Consider the following 17,665-nt stretch of genomic DNA (forward strand, 5'->3'; position numbering starts at 1 on the left):
AGAGAAATGACAAACCATTCCAACCTTTCGTATATAATCCTCGAATCCGCAAGAATCGTAAAACCCGAGTCACGATATTTTATATTATCAACCGATGTTTTGATATGCTTATTCGAAAGGAGCTCAAGGATAAAAGATGATGATGGACCTTGAAAAGATCCTCCTTCCTGTCACGAGCATTTTTTATATATCTCTCGAGGATATTTCGTATCCACTTCTCTTTTATCTTTGTTGCTTTATTCATCGATTTATGATTCATAATCAAATTTGCGACAAAGATGCATATAATGGACGAAAAATGGAATATTCTTCGTTTTCTTACGTTCTTAACTTCGTTGTCAATTGTGAAAGAGGATATATGAATATAAGAGGGTGAAAAGAAGGAGAAACGAACGTTCATGAAATGATTCAAGCGGAGAGAAAAAGATTTTTCGAAACATTTTTCCTAATTAATTCATTGCTCGTTCGTGAAAGATATCGTGAGATATTTTTATCATCTCTCTTGTGGCAACAGTTAAAAACAAGCGTGGTGAAAAATGCGTGCTATGGTATAAATCACAGGTGATATAATCGTAAAATTTGAACCAACAGTAGAGATCACTATCAATTATACGGCTCAATAAAAAAAAATTGCTGCAATTTTTCCGAAATAGGAAAAAACAACAAAAAAAAAAACAAGAAAAAAAAGAAAAAACATTCCACCAACTTTTTATTTACACCTCGTATTTCTCGCTTTTTTTCTTTTTTTATTATTTTTTTTTTTATTTTCAAATCGCGTATAAAAATCGAGGATTCATACGATTTTTGGTTACGAAAAAGTATCGCGCTTCGACATCCTCGCGCTCTATAATAAAATTTTCTGTTCGGATTATATCGATTCTATTTTGGGGGGAGGAACATCACAGTCGTGAAACGAAACATATGTTTCATATTTTACACGTTTAACCAAAAAAATTGTCGGCAAATTCTGTATCGACTACGTACAGTAATCGCTGATTGAATTCGAATAGTGGCGATATAAAATATCCGGAATTCAATGAGATACAGTTTGTATTTCTCCGGGATATACACCTATAATGTATTATTACCATAATGCATCCGAATCCAATAACTTCTGGTGGCTTTTAAACGCGCTAATCCGATTTTCTCTTTCGAATTTACACAATACGCGATGCGTAATATTGCATTACGTAATAACGAGTAATAAACAAAATGTTTACTCGACCTTTTTTTTTTTTTTTTCTTTTATCGAAGCAAGGATTCATTATTGATTGATCCCTCGTTGCGACGCGAGATAACGCATTAATTAAAATTGAAAATATTTGCGTTTTTTAAAAGTTTTTAAAGATTCTCCCTATCGCGTGTCGGAGATATATTTACTTTGTGCATTGTTTTTTTTTTTCTTTCTTTCTTTTAATGTCCATCCGAGTTATTATATTTTCCATGCAAATAAGTTCGTTCGTTATTATTTGGTAAAATGAAATGATGCGTACAAGGATGATGCACTCTGAATGGACAGCCACGTAACAGAGCAGCTATCTCAATTAGACTTGATTACATTCGTTGTTAATTAGACTTAATTCGAATGCTTTATCATTTTATATCTCCCCCTCCCTCCTCCTCCTCCCCTCCATTCACGTTGACGCGGCATCACCATATATATACAAATTTCAGTAATGAAGCGATAATGTAGACGACTTTAATTAAATATTCGCGAAAGTGTGCTATCCAATTCATCGTGGCTTTCAGTTTTCTCTTTCAGTTTTGGAAGGGTGGTTTTGGTCGCGGCGGTTTGATAATGAAAACAACACTGTTATCTCTGTTTCTGATTCTTTTATTCGTACAGTTCTAGATAAATTTATCACAATAAGGGAATTTATGAAAAATGTACAATAACGCGGACAGAAAACATATTTTCCACAATATGGAAAACCGAAAGGAAAGGACCCGGCCATCGGTCAACAATTTCTCGCTTTGGGCTTTTTTTTCTCTCTCTTTCTTTCTTTCTTTTTCTTTTTTTATACACTTTTAATTGACACAACTTGTCCCACTTGCGTGAAGTGATGATGAAATAATAAATCGATCCGCCGATTTCTCTTTCTTTACACAATTTAAAACACAATCTATTACTTACATATTAAATGTAGCAACATTTAGAGTAACACTACGCAGCGAGTTTATGATGCACATTAAAAGCGATTTCCGGTGCCTTTTATTTTGCTCTCTTTTTCTTTTTCATCTTGACCTGAATTCAGGTGTGTGTGTGTAATATCTTCCTCTCCGATGATCTCTATCCTTTGACAGATTCGCGGTCGCCTTTCTTTTTTTTGCGAATTCTCTTTCTCTCTCTCTCTTTCTCTCTTTCTTTCTCTCTCACTCAATCGTGCAACGGATCTTATCTCGTACGGATAGATACTCATCTAATTCGTCCAAATCTCTTCTTTACAACGCAAAAAAAAAAAAAAACTTTTCTAAGAATTTCTCGAATCAAATATGATCGAAGATTTATAATAATTTCACGATCGTTTGTTCGTACTTTTGAAATTCTTACTCAAAATGGATTTGTCCGCAAAAATATCGAAACATCTCGCAACCTTTCTCCGAGGCTTCGAAATCGATTAATAAAATACTTTCTCGCGATGCGTCCGACAATACGATAGAAAGGAAGGAATTTCGTAATTTCGAAATTTGGAAAAAAAGCAATCGTTGGAATTTCTCTCTTCGCGCGAGCGAAGAAGGAAGAAGATGAAGGATGGAGAAGAAGAAGAAGAAGAAGAAGGGTGGAGGAAGAAAGGGGGTGGTTTGAGGCTTCTTCGTCGATCCCACGTTTCGTTTCCATCGTTTCGAAACGATGTTCGTTATAATTACGCCGTAGTTAATTAGTTAGTTAATTCTAAGCAGGTTACACCTTTCGTTTATGTATAATTATTTACAGGAACACAGTGAAACAGTTGCCAGCCACAAAACTCAACCGTCGACGGTCGTCGACGTCGTCTCTCCAAAGATCTGATCGATCTCAACAATATAATAATAATTAACAACAATTAATCGGACGATCGAGGATTGATTTTGTGGCAAGCAATTGGCGGAATTGCCTATAAGATACGAGACTTACGACGACATAATTAAATTATCGTTCAAACCTTCTTAGGACTAGAGCTTCTTTCCCGTTTCTCTCACACACGTGTACACGAAATCTCGTCATCTTAACAACAATCGTTCGCTACAGTATGTTAAATAAAAAGAAAGAAAAAAAAAAGCACACCGATTTTTCTCTCTCTCTATCTTGCTCTTCTGATGATTGCACGAACAGTAATCTGTCGTACAATGGCAGTAAAGTTTGGTATATATAAATGGCAGTAATCTAGATTGCAGGATTTTTTTTACGAGTCTAATTTTACGAACATCTCTCGAACACAACTTGAAAGAAAGAAAAGTGAACGCGTTTTACGTTTCCTCCTACCCCTTTTTCGATTGTTAAATTAAAAGACAAATCTACTTGGATGAAAAGCCGCAATTGGGGACGAAAAAGAAAAAAAGAAGAAAAAAAAGGAAAGACGTTACGTCATTGAAACGCAAACGCATCTTTTATGATGCGTGGAAAGAAGACGACGCACGATAAGTTTGGCGAGAGACGTTTACTCGCGAATAATCCTTCTATGCTCGACTACAGGGTGATGGGAATCAGCAGGCCATTCATTATTCAAATAGCCGGCTAACACATAGCCGGATATCCGTTATTCTATCACGTTCCATCCTCTCTCTCTCTCTCTCTCTCTCTCTCTCTCTCTCTCTCTCTCTCTCTCTCTCTCTCTTGCCGAACTTTCGGTATCGAGGTGAGGTATCAACCCGGGTTCGCTTGTTATTGCAGGAAACGAGCGTTGATTCTCGATTCGTGTGTACACGTATTATTTATATATGTTTTGTTACATGCGTGTATCCACGTATGCATATGTATGTATGTGAGTCACGTATTTTGGCACTTCTTATGTGATCGATTTATTTATTTATTTATTTATTTATTTATTTATTTATTTATTTACAGAGATTCGCGCGTCAAACTCGTATCGAGAACCGCTTTTTAAACGGGGGGGATGATATCGAACGAATTCAGACGCTCTTTTCAGACGTATTTATAATGTTTATACAATGAATCCGGAACTGAAATTTATACACTGAGCTATTTACAATTCCCTTACAGCTTACGAGTACCCGTGGACGAGAGAAACGACGAAAAAAAATGGGGGAGCGAGTAGATTCTTGAATATTTCTTTTCGCGCGTTCGTTCGTTTCGCTCTTCCAACGGGATTCGGGGACTTCCGGTAATGATACAATTATTAATTTCTTGTAAACCTTCATTCGTCCCCCGTTGAGCACCGAAAGTACTTACTTAACCTCGAGGTCCTTACGTAAAACATTCGATACAATATAACGATACATTAAAGTATAAGCAATAATACTTTCAACTTGTTTCACAATTTGACTATCGGTGGGTGGATCGGTGAAATTGCGTATGCGATCGGTGTTCCGACCTTTTGTCGGCGGGGGAGAGCCGTGTTTCGAACAGAAAGTTTAGAAAAGAATTATTTAATATCAGATGGGCGAAATTTATTGTTCATTGATGGCATGCGACTTACTTTAATTATTCTCTCATTAATGTTTCGTATCTTTTTTTCGATACCTCTCTTATTGAAAATTCGATCGAATTAGATCCGATTCTCTAAAAAAGTTAATATACGGGAATTTCTAATTTCGATTACAGATGTTACAATTACAAAAGAAAAGAGTTTGTCAAAGCGAAGCATTCCAATCTTTTGGAAGGAAATTTCCGCTGTCTTTTATCCGGGAATTGATAAAACGGGGACGTCCCCGTAACTTTAACCGCGAAAGGGGAACGACGTTAAGAGATTTGGACGCCTTAACGACCGAACGATCGCTTCCCGTGTCTCGGCCTGTTCGTCGAACAGTAACTCGGACCAATCCCTCGGTTGGCGAACCGAAGAAACACCGTTGAAACTCGAAACATTGAACGATGCGAAAGTCGGTCGATGCGAATCTGAGAGCTCCTCGAAAGCTCCCAGGGATCAACGTGTCTGATACGGCCGTGAAATAAATTCGCCAACTTGGTGGAAAAGTTGGCCCGCGTCTGAATGAAGTTTCGCCGCCCGTCGTAAGTCTGCCGATCTTTCCACGGGGACGAAAAAGATGCGCGCTCCTTAAATCGACAGCAAGACAAACCGGCCACCACCTCTCTTGTTTAAATCAAACTTTCCGATTAGGAGGCCGCCCCCTGAGGAACTTAAACGTGGATACGCATGCATCTCAAAGGATTTCTATCATCGTGATACAACGGACTTTGATAAACGACTGGATCTCTCTCTCGAGGGTGAACGTAACGATACGATAAACTGGATTTCGTAAACAAAGGGATGGAAGATGGCTACGATAGAGGTATCGCGTGGGAAAATGGTTGAAACTGACGCGTTAATATAAAATTAAAAATTCTTTTAGATTTTAATTAATAATTTCAAACTATTACTTATCTCCCTCTTTAAATATTTTCTCATCCACTAAAAAAATCAGTAAACGGAGAAGATCGAACTTCGACCTTCATGATTAATAGAGCTAACTTCTTTATTCGGGTAATTTAAAAAAAAAAAAAGAAAATCGGACGCGATATTGAATATAATAAACGGGAGACTGCATTGTGGCGGCGTATTCTACGTAACGAGATTTATCGCGTTATTTCTCGTTCGTTCGTGTAGAAGGCGGTGGTGGAGGGATAGCTAGTTTTGTCGTTCAGCAATCTGGCAATTATGAGGCGGCAAGGGTCGGGGGGGGGCCTGTAAAAGTGTCGGCCCGTGGGTGGCCGACCCCGGTGCATCGTAACTCAGGGACAATAGGTGTCCCTCTACGGGAGGGTGGCCGAGCAGAGGTGGTAAATCGGAGGTCGGACAATGTTTGGCGAGGTACGTGGTGCGGCCACCGCGATAACCGGCAATACTTTTACGCCCGTCACCCTATTATGAATGGGCCGTGTTAAACGAGGCGGGAAAAGCTCGCAAGTACATCGCAAAGTGATGATACAGACTGTGTATAACAGGATCTCTCCACCCACATCGCGCCCTCTCTCTTTACTCCTTTATCCACCCCTCCCTCCTTCTCGCTTACTTTCTCTCTCTCTCTCTTCCTCCCGTCCACGATTCTGACGGGACCCCGGTGATTCCCGACGCAACGAGCAAACTTTTATGACGCCTGATACAGTTGCACCTCGTATGCAAAAGAAAAAAAAAAAAAAAAAAAAATGGAGCGATAAAATCATCGGCGAGGGTGAGTTTCGAAGCGCGCGTGCGTGTCTCATTTAAATATTCTTCCACTTTCTAGCAACGACCTTGCCACAATTTTTCGCGAGATTTTCCTGATTTGTTTAACAATCGTTAAATATAAATTTCATCCGATTATTTTGTCTCGGGAAATTTTTTTTTTTTCCACTTTATTTTTTACGCGATTGGAGGTAATTGCAATCAAGATTATTTCTCCTCTCTGCTTCTCTCCCATTTAATCTCCCGATATGTCCTGTTTTTCCGGTAAATATGAAAATAACGAAATACGAACAATGGCCTCGTTTTTTTTTTTTTTTTTTTTTTTTGTTTCAATGTATAATACGTATATACGGCGGTTAGTTTTATTGCTTTCGCCGGTTGCCCGGTGATTAAAACTCCGAGTGGATTTTAAAGATATTTCCCGAGCAACGTTTTTCCACGTTAATCCCGTCCCCGTTAAAAAATTTCCCCGATCGTCCGGTTCCTGGTTAAAAATAAATAATGCAAATTCGACGAATTCGACCGAACTCGTCGAATCTTTATTCCTTCGAACGCGTATCTCTGATTAAATTTCTTCGCGTTACGAGAATGAATTTCGATCGATCGATCGATCGATCGTTTTCACGCGTATGAAAATAAAAAAAGAAGGAAAAGATTCGATGAAACTCGTTCGAATGAAAGAAACGAGAGCAACAGATTGGGCGAGTTTTCGCGAACGAGACAATACTTTCGCCGCGATGAATTCTGCCACGAATGGGGCGTGTTAAACCGGACGAGAAAAGCTCGTGGACCGTAACACAGATTATGTATAACAGGATCCGTTTCTAACCGTCCCGCGCCATCATTCCATCTCTAACCTCTAATTTCGTACAATATTATACATATATATATATACACAAGCTCTTGTCCGATTCCAGTCTGTTACATTTCTCAGAAGTATTATTATGCTGATTCGTGGCACGAAACCACGAAAATCACTATCATGCAAATACGTTCACGGTGGCCGAGCAATTTAAATCGATCCTCTTGTTTCTCAGCTCCGATTCTCGATCGTCCAACAATCTTCTATTCCAACGGAATTCTCCTCTCTCGTTTCCGCGACGAGATCGAACGAAACGACGTAAATCTTTGCAATTGAAAAAAAAAAAAGTCACGAATTTTGCGCTTTTGTTTTTATCCTCGGCCATTTTTGTTTAGATTCGCGGAGCGAAACTTTTCTCTTCTTCTTATACGAATAACGCGGTGGAAAGAAATTTCTCCCGCATATAAAAATAATAAATACTTTTAAACTTTGGAGTTCGTATGGAGAAACAGGACTTCGTACGAAATAGAAATTCTTTACGTAAACTTTTGATTATTATTTCTCGATCCTCCCTCGAATTTTCACTTTTCTCTCCCGAATTCGACGATTTCTTTTCCACGTGCGATTCCATTTATCGAATCTTTTTTTTTTGAAACAAACCAATGCTAATTTGAATACTCGTTTGCTCGGAATGTTGTAAGGGACGAATGAAACGTTGTTATTAATTTGTAACGGGGAAAGAAGATCGTGGATATATTTTACAAATTTCACGAGAATTAGCGAGAACGTTTGAGATTTAAAACGGAATAAAATTTGCTCTCGATTCTGCCTCGGTTATTGCATTAATACGAGAAATATATTTTTGTTTTTTTTTCACGAGAGCGACGATATAAAATATTACACTGGGAATGTTGTCTGCGCGAATTTATAAGATGAAATATAATTGTCGGTCGTAGTGATAAATTTCGTCAAGCGTCTGATACATGCTCGATTTATACTACTTGACTCGTGTGTTAAATATTCGAGAGCCGAATAAATTTCTCCACTTTGACCGGTGTAACGATATAAACAGCCCGAAATAAATGGAAGAATATTCGAGATTCGTTCGATCTAATAATTATTTGAAAAAAAAAAAAAAAAAGAAACGACAAACTTTCTAAAAAAAGGTATAAAAAAATACAATACTAAAAAAAAAAAAAAGGTAATTTGAAATCCATCACAATCGTGTAAAAAGTTTCAACACGATTCGTTTCGTAATGTAATGGGCTCTCGCGTCAAATGAAATCGCGAAAACATTAAATTTTAATCTAGCTCGAACGATATAAACAGGGAATACATTAAATACAAGCGTCGAACCGTTCTCGCTCTCTTTTCTGTAATTCACAGTAGTGAAAAACGGGATCGAGACCATTAGTCTGCACGGTCCCCCATTGTTGCCCGCACTGTCGTAATTTTCTGCTTATTAATCGAAACTCGTGTCAACGGTAAACGCGTCCCATCGCCCATTCGGACGCGTTACATTCACCCAAGATAATACTCCTCTCCGCCATCGCGTCGAAAAAACAATTTTCCTTCATTTTGAAATATCTCGTGAAAACGCGCACAATTTATTTCCAATAATCTCTGGCCAACGTTGTATCACGTTCAAGGAACCAACGGGATACGTACCGCGCTAAACTGAATGAAAAATTTAACGACGATAATCGACAAGTAATCGTGGGGAGGGGAGGGGTAAAATATAATAGCGGGGGATAAGAAGATATAAGGGGATACATAAGGAATGGCTTAACCGTGGCTTGGATCTGGGTTAACTTTGGGTTATCATCTACTTAAGGAGTAATTTGCATAACCTCGATTCTTCGTCTGGCCGAGGAGGCTTGCAAGAGCAAACTAGAGTCAACTTAAATCAACCTTAACACACACCCGACGCCGTTTTAAACAATCTCCCAATAACAATGTTCCTTCTTTGCCATGTAAATTTTCCAATCTTTCCAGGGTTTAAGGGAAAAGTAGGGTAATATCGTCTTTTCTAACCTTCTACTCTCGGACGATTACCTTTTCTTTCTTTCTTTTTTTTTTACTGGAATAATTTCATATTCAATAAAAAGAACAAAACTAACAACAATGCTATTCCATATACGATTTATCCAAATACCTGTTCAATTTTCAACCTATTATAAGTTCAACGAAAATGATTCTTTCATTTTTATTTACATTTAAACTTCCAGCGAAAACGTGTTAAGAGAGAAATGTTGTTTCGTTCCTTCAATTCCTTCAATGTTCGTTCTTTCGATTCGATATCCTCGAGCAGGAAGCAGAAATTAGAACTGGACAGAGAGAGAGAGAGAGAGAGAGAGAGAGAGAGAGAGAGAGGAACGAATAAAATTCACGTCGACGACACACGGCTCCTATCCGTGCACGCATCTAAATAGGGAGGCGTGTATTCTATCGGCGCGTGCACGGGGAATACACCCGTGGCGTGTAACGACGTCACCGAGCAGTATCTCCGTTACGGCTGGCTTCCCGTCCACTGTACCCGCTCACGCATCGCTTAACATAATCCCTCATCCGACCAGCGCTACATAGATTACGAAATGATACCTCTGAAACGCGTACAATTATATTGGCGTGAGATATTTCGCCCGTGCGCGTTGTTTCGTGGCTCGAATGCGAATTGTCTCGTCTAGCGCGTGCATGCGCACATCGACATCGATCTCTCGAACTGGAATGGATCTCGAACGAAGTTGTTGTTGCAAATTTTTTGAAACGGATATTTGCGAGTTATTTCCATCGAAGGAAGGACAGGGGTATCTCGATTAAATCGTTGGGGAGGGTAGCGGCAATTACGGGAGGAGGATTGCAGGAGGAATTATAATGTAACCGGTTTCGGCTGGCTTCGTGGTCCGAATTCGAATGAAGTTTATCGTTCGACCGCGTGGCGCCTCGTTGGCGACGCTCCCTCCCCCCAAGATAAATCTAAAACGCCGCGCTAATTCGCGATTTCATTTAAATGCTAATCCCAAAATAGAGACAGAGTGGTTTCTCGATGCACGAACCGTAATCCCGGGATTGGAGATCCCGAGGAATCTCGTCGAACAGACAAATCTCCCTTCTTGGAGTCTTTCCTACGTTTTACGAATCTCTCTCTCTTTCTCTTTCTCTCTCGTTCTCGTACGTTTAAACGAGGAATCGCGTTCCTGGTATTTCCTCTCGTTTTTTTCAAAATGCCCATGTTTTCGAAGAAATCTTTATTCGAGGGAAGATACGCTATCGACGAAGAAGAACTTTTCAATTTTCGAATCGGGGCAAGTTTCCAGCTACGGAGACACTTTCCGGTCGGAATGATATCGAAGCCCTTTTCGCGCGATCGAAACTTTTCATACAGGCTTCCCTGACCGACTCGCGTGACCGACCAACGGAATTATCCACACGCGTGAGAATGGTTTCCAACGATTCTAGTAGAATTTTATTACGCCAACGTTGGTGGAGAGTCGTCAACTCTCATTAGTTAGTTTATTTCTTAATCTTCGATAATATATAAAAATTATAGAAATCGATCGAACACTTTGAACATTTTAACGTAACGTATTAGGACGCGAACGAGGACAAACGCGTTCGTCTCGATTAGAGGGATGAAATGAAAGAAGAAGAGGACTTAAGAAGCCTCGTCGTGATAAAAGTGTCGTAAATTTTCATGAACGAATGCTGCACAGGGGGTGGTATTTAATTACCGTGGAAATTGAATTACAGATAAAACACGGCCAGTTATTAATATTTGCGCTTCGTTCCGGCTGGATTATGAAACGTTGGCGCGAATTTGAATTTCTCCCGGCCCCGTTCCTTCGGCGAATCGAATGCTTTTCGATTAACCGATTTATACTCGACACGCGGCGATGGCGGCGGCGGGATTCGTTCATCAGCCGTGCCGTGGAATTGGATTCTCCGTATCGTTTGATGTCTTTGTGTCTTCTTTCGATAATTAATTCGAGCGGCAAGAGCTATTTTAATTTACCACCCTCTCACAGACGATATCCGCGAAACCCAATTACACGTCACGTACCGATTATACGATCGGTAATGGAAAGTTTCTTAATTACAGGCGAGCGGGATGATTAATACGTTCGCCTGAAAATCATAGTAATTTCGGCCTTTGAGAGGGAGCCGGGATGAGGCGAGCCCTGCGCGCGTGCCCCGTTTCACGTAATGTTTTTGCACCGCTGCCCCTCCCCACTGTCAGACACTTTTATCGCGTTAAAATTAGAAAATTCCCTCGTTTCGTTTCAATTTCCATCTCCCTGCATACATACATATACGTATATATTTTTTTAACGCGTAATTCGAGCGAATCGTTTGCGCGAATCGAAGGCGTTGAAAATCGGAGTGGACGGTTGAAAAAAGGAATTTCGCTGGAAAAGAAGAGAAAAAGAGGAAAATTTTCCATCGATACTTGGCATTTAATATTTGCCCGATATTAGATAACAATATCGCGAACGAAAGGAAAGATTGAAAAAAAAAAAAAGAGGAAGGGGGGGATGGGGCGAAATTTGTAAAAGTTGAAACGTGTCGGGCGGAAAATCAGCGGGCCGGCGAGTTTTTTGCCGAGATACGTGAAATTTTTTTTTTCTTTTTTTTTTTTTTTTTTTTTTTGAGAAACTAGAAACGAAATTTTTCGCCGGCCAGCAACGATCCAACCAACCGTTTCGATAATTGGATTCTGGCGACCGTTTTTAAAAATATCGCGTTGCCGTTTCTGCCTTCAACCTTCTCTTCTCCTCGATTCCGCGAGGACGTTGCGCCATTTTTCAACCGTGCCCAAGCATTAATCAAATTTCTTCCCTCTCTCTCTCTCTCCCCCTTTCTTCAAACCTTGCGTCCACTACATCCCGCGTATCTCTCGCCTCTTTGGAGACACCTTTTTCGATTCTTTTCATCCTTTCAGATGCAATCCTCCAGATTTATCCGGGACAACGTGTTGTATTTTTCCGTTCTAATCGACGCTATTGCGTATTCCGTTACGTGGCAAGTACGAAGGGGAAGACGGAAGGTCGAGGAGAATTCAGAGTTCGGTCGAGTTTCGTCGAGTTATTCTCGGAGGGTGGATTTATCATTTTGAGAGAAAGACGATCGAGTTTGATTGTTCTCGAAATTTATCGCGGAATATGCGTCCTTTCGACGAAAAGGCCGAGGGATGCTTTCAAAGAATCGGAGCATTCGCTTTTGTCTCCGCTTCTTCTCCCCTGTTTTTTACACTTACACTTTTCAATCTCTATCTTCAACAAACGCTTGATTAATTCAACGTTTTCAAAGATCTTGATTGACGATTTCCTCGTATATTATAGATCGAATAGAATAAGGAACAGTTTTAGTTGGTTGATGAAATTAAATTAACCGATATCGAATTAATTGAAAGTAGAAGCATGCCATCTGATATCGTCATGTGTAAAATATCATCGTAATAAAATGTCTGAATGAACAATTAAGATAAATGTCAAGATAAATATTAACGCAAAGTTCCCTCCCCTCCCTAATCGATTAATTATTTATAATAGATAACACAGATGCAACGGTCATATTGCCCCCGTGTAACAACCAACACTGCGTTCACCGTTCATACTGACAAATTCATTACTTCTGACAAATAATTTACCAAGATAATTCGCCTCTCACAATAACTATCCGATGCTAATTAAGCCCGTAATCCGGCAGCCAACCTATAACGTGATTCAATTATTCTAATTAATATTCGATTGCAATTAACAATCCAATTGAAGGTATACAACCACCTGGCAAATAATTTCGTCCGTTTTCGCTAATGCACATCCCATCAACCGTCAATCTAATATCTCCTATATCATACATCCGGTGTATTGGTGTACCAACGATCGTTTTCGCTTCTTCGATACGAACGAGGAGCATATTTCCTTAAGGCCAGTTCAAAAAGAAATGATAAAACCACTCGAATATATATATATATATATATTTCAATCATTTCTTTCGTTTTAAAGAAAATATCCTCTTTCTTTGCGAAATGGATCGACGTGAAAAGAAAAAAAAGAGAGAAAAAAAACGGAAAAGGGACGTGTTTCCATTATCTTGGACGTATCCAATGGAAGATATCGAGAAGGTATCATCGTACACGGCTCCCCCTCCCTCCCTCCCTCCCTCCCTCCCTCACCCCGTGGGGATGCGACGCGGCGTATCGCATGGATGCAAAGGATCACGACGGCACGACGGGGCGCGAGAGGAGAAACCACGGTGCTGGACGAAGAACATCGGCCACGTTTCCCCTCAGCTCCGTCCTCTAATTCGCCGTCTGGGGCACGTACGGGGGCATGTAGGGCCCCGTGAGGATATACTGCACCGCAACCACCATCAACTGGGGGGCGCTCCATCTTATGATGTACGCGCTTCCTGAAACAGAAATGCATTTTTCTCGTTTACTCTTACTGCAGCCGCCTTCTCTTCTGTACAAGCGTGTCTCTGTTCTTTCTCGAGATGGAAAGAGAGAGAAGAGGCTGTAGTGCGTAGTTTCTCTTGCGAGGGTTTATATAAGGAAAGATGCATACACGGATGTGGAAATTTCGAGGCGAATATAGGAAGAAGCATATTGCTATCCCCGTCGTTGGAATTCGCTTGTTTCTACCGTTATTGAAACGGCCGGTTTTTCAGAGAATTGATTGTATCTCAAGTATACGGAATTTTGTACACGATATATAATACAATCTGAAATAGAATTTGTTTCGCGTTCCTTTCGCTCGATGCCAAATCGAATTGGAACGAAGGGAAGGGCGGGGAGGGGATTATAATTTTCCGGTTACGCGAATCGCATATCCCCCCCCCTCCGGATTACGGATTTGTTATTGGCTTATGCCGTAAAATCTGATCATATTAATCAATGCACCGTAGGCCGCCGCGTGACTGCTCGACGTTCCTAATTTCCAAAGCTTATTATCGTAATTATCAGGTGTCAAAATGTTGGAAATGTTCGCTCGAACGTTTGAAATTTCCCCGAGTTATCTCGTCATCATTGGCTCGAAATTTTTCCAGATCGTACGCGTATCTTTTGAAATTCGACGAAGAAAGAAGATAGAGAGAAAAAAAATGTCGAGAAGAATTCTTGGTTGGTGTGATAATTCGTACGCGTTTGGAAGGAAGTTGTTTAGAAGGGGAAAAAAATGATATTTATTCGAGCTTAAATTTTTCTTAAAGCTTCCACCGTCGAAGGAAGTTTCGTGCGTCGCATCGTTCAGAATTTAAATTAACATTTAAGGTAGAACATTTTCGAAATACTTGGCGTGCTACGGCATACGTGGTGAACGTTCCGCCGGCGAAAACTTGCCGGAGGGGGGAAGAAAACTCGTACTCTAAGCAAGGAAAAAGCGAGGGAGCCGTCTCGAGCGGAACTTTTAGTCTAAAGTCCCTCGGGTGTTCCTTTCGCGCTATCTCTGATCTAAGCTCGCTCGAGCAACGACCAAGATCTCATTGCTTTTCCAATAAATACACCCTTTTTCGATATATATATATATATATATATATATATATATATATATATATATATATATCGGCCAGGAGAGCCGCTCCTTCTATCACGGATATGCTGCACCTAAATTCTCTTGTGTTGAAGATGCCGATCTTAAAATAAAATTCTACGTTTCCCGCTCGCGTTTCCGATCATTTTCCACGAAAATATTCTTTTGAAACGTATCTCTAAGTATTTTTAAAGCTTTATTGTGAGGATGGAAATACCTCTGTTGGATACGAGACGTCGATCTCGTTCCTTGATCTACGATTTATATTTAGAAGGATCTTCGATAAAATTTAAGCGAAAAGATTATTAAGATCGAGAGACGAAGAATATTCGATATGGAAGAAATGATACAAAGTCATAACAATTTTCTTTTCCTCGTACGATAATAACAAGAAGGTTCGAAAAACAATCGACATCAGTCAATTTCTTCTCTAATCCCTGACGATCTCGTCGAAATCAAAGTTACCAAGAGAAGCCTTACCCTGAATCTAAGAATCACCTGTCGATCTGACAGCAAGCTCTTTACCGTTTACACGCGGCGTCAGGTGCGCGGAACAGGGGATGGAAGAGGAAACGCGCGTTTTTATCTCTCTCTATATATACAATATTATTTCACTTATCAATTTTTCGACGTTTAATCGAACATCATTTTTAAACCGTCCCTTCAAATAGAAAGATATCGCGATATCCCTCTTCTTAGCTAGCAAGATGTATGGAATTAAGTGGCAACTTGTGAAGCATAATTTATCGCGTCTCGGCTATTTATCTCGGGTTCGCTCGAATGTAGCAAATAGAGTTATAAATAATCCGAGTGAATGGAACGGGGGGGATATATCGGGGGGTAAATAAACGTCTGGAACGTTGAATCGCGGCCGAAATTACAAATCGCGGTATCGGTTATCGCGGCCGATGAAAAATTTCAAATTGGATGCCGGTCGGGACGACGAAAGCCTTTCGCCTCGCAAAAAACTCCTCCCCCTTTCCAATTCTTCCTCCTCGTAAGATTTTTATTTACATCCACCATTTCTGATTTATCGTTGATCTGCATCACGTTCCCCCACATTTCACCAGCCCGTATTCCACCATCCTAGCAGGCGACGCGAGTCTAGCTCTCTGAGATACATATATATATATCGTTTCCATCGTGGCTAGAATGGTTGAAAAACAGGTGGGCGAGGGAGGGATGGCACACACTGCAGCGAAAAGGGACACGCGCGAGAAGGGAACAAAGAAACGGGGAAAAGAGAAAAATCACAAAGAGGCGAAATGAGAAAAGCATTCGTGGAGATAAAAACGGCGAAGAAGAGGGCTGGGGGAGGACGTGATGTCGCGGGTGGAGAGGATAGAGAGGAGGAGGGGCGTAAAAGGAGGAAGGAGGTCCACGCTTCTTATCACGGATCGACGTAACGGATTATTCGGTATCGCGGCCCAAATATGTCACGAAGGACGGGGATATTATATAGTGAAATAAAAAGGAAGATTTGAAATATCGCCGGCCATTGGAGCGGAACGGAGCAGACGTGGGTATTATTATTGACACTTCGCTTCTGGCCGAAGAATTATGTATTTTTCATAGCGTGTGTCGGCGCGGACATGGTCGTTCGCGAATGCAAAGTAACAAGGTTGGCGACGATCGGCCCGAAACTGTACCGTGGCGACGACGCGGCGACGACGACGACGACGCGACGCCGGCGACGTAAACTCGATGTACCTCTCGTTCTCGAGATAGAGAGGCGATGTCGGTCGAAAAGTTCTCTCTAAATCGGGAAACGCCACCGTGAATTTTAATGGCGAGATATCGACAGCCGTCGATACGAGGAACGAGGAGAACCCTCTGCTCGAGCGTGTTTATTACACCGATTATCAACTTCTCCTTCCTACAGTTCCCCTAATAACGAAGATCCTTTAACTAAGTTTAAGGATCGTATCGTACTTTGCACTCGTAAATTTTCATACTCGGATTTTGTTTCGTTGTTTAGAATTTCAGATTTTGTTTTGCTTCCCAGAGCGATTTTGAAATTCAAATTTCACTTTTTCTAGTTCTATTCTTCCTATTCTGTTGTTTTTCTTTACGACACGATTATCATCGACGATTTTGTTACTTGCCTCGTCATTTCGAAAGGGGATTTCGTTGGTCGCACGATGCACATTTCGATATTGATATTTCACACGCGTTATCACTTCGTTTCGTTTCACAGCGGCGATCGAAGATTCACGGTGGAATTATTCATGGAAAAGAGCAAATTGGCCGCGTGCGGGTTGATGCGATTTCGCGGCCCTTTTTCGAACCCGCTGCGAGTTACGTCGCGAAGAATCTCGGTTAATCCGGGTGCATGCCGGTGAATTTTAATGCAACGTCTCGATATCGACAGGTGTCGACGTTGGCGAAGCCGTGAAATTTTTCGATGACGCTCACCGTCCCTGCAGATTTATTATCATCGCCCCCTATCCATCCCCTCGTTTCCTTATTCAATCAACATTTGCCAATTTTAAATCGACTCGAATCTGTCCCCACGACCGATTAACCGTTCCTCGTTTTGTCGATACGTCACTCATCTTTCGCGATCGTTTATTGTCTCTGAATGTCGTTTAACGCATCTCTGTTTTCTTCTTTCTCGATACTTTACCACAAATCGTGAATCGAAAATTCAATTTTGTTTCCTTATTTATTTGTTATTGATCTATGAAAAAAGAAAAAAAGATTGATTTGAACAAATGATGGAAGACAGAACCGATAGAACGCGTCTCTCGGTTTTTCTTCCTCCTTCTATTCGAAACCCCAAATAATAAAATTCATGTTGTCAAAAGTGGGGAAGAAGGGGGATGGGAATTGCGGAAAAACTGGATTAGCCCAGTCATCGATTTTCGTAACGCCATCTCCTATCTAGCTTCTCGTTTTTGCGATCCATTAAAACGACGCTCAAACTTCCCTATCGCTAATTTAATCAACGATAAGGGGGAACTTTGGTCTCGTAGCGTAACGCCGGTGGCAAACATTTTTATCAGCCGACA

General features: G+C 40.7%; 1 protein-coding gene across 3 annotated transcripts in view; it reads right to left on the reverse strand.

Annotated features, from left to right (window-relative positions):
• Positions 1-1,980: 1,980 nt before the first annotated feature.
• The window catches only part of LOC410662 (lachesin), a 273,388-nt gene continuing 257,703 nt past the window's right edge, over positions 1,981-17,665 (reverse strand). For all 3 annotated transcript variants that reach the window (XM_026446143.1, XM_026446141.1, XM_026446142.1), the window contains one exon: positions 1,981-13,536. In XM_026446143.1, coding sequence (XP_026301928.1) covers positions 13,427-13,536 — 110 coding nt within the window. In that variant the 3' untranslated portion in view covers positions 1,981-13,426. The remainder of the gene's footprint in view (positions 13,537-17,665) is intronic.

Source organism: Apis mellifera, linkage group LG1 (assembly GCF_003254395.2).
Source record: "Apis mellifera strain DH4 linkage group LG1, Amel_HAv3.1, whole genome shotgun sequence".
Classification (NCBI taxonomy): domain Eukaryota; kingdom Metazoa; phylum Arthropoda; class Insecta; order Hymenoptera; family Apidae; genus Apis; species Apis mellifera.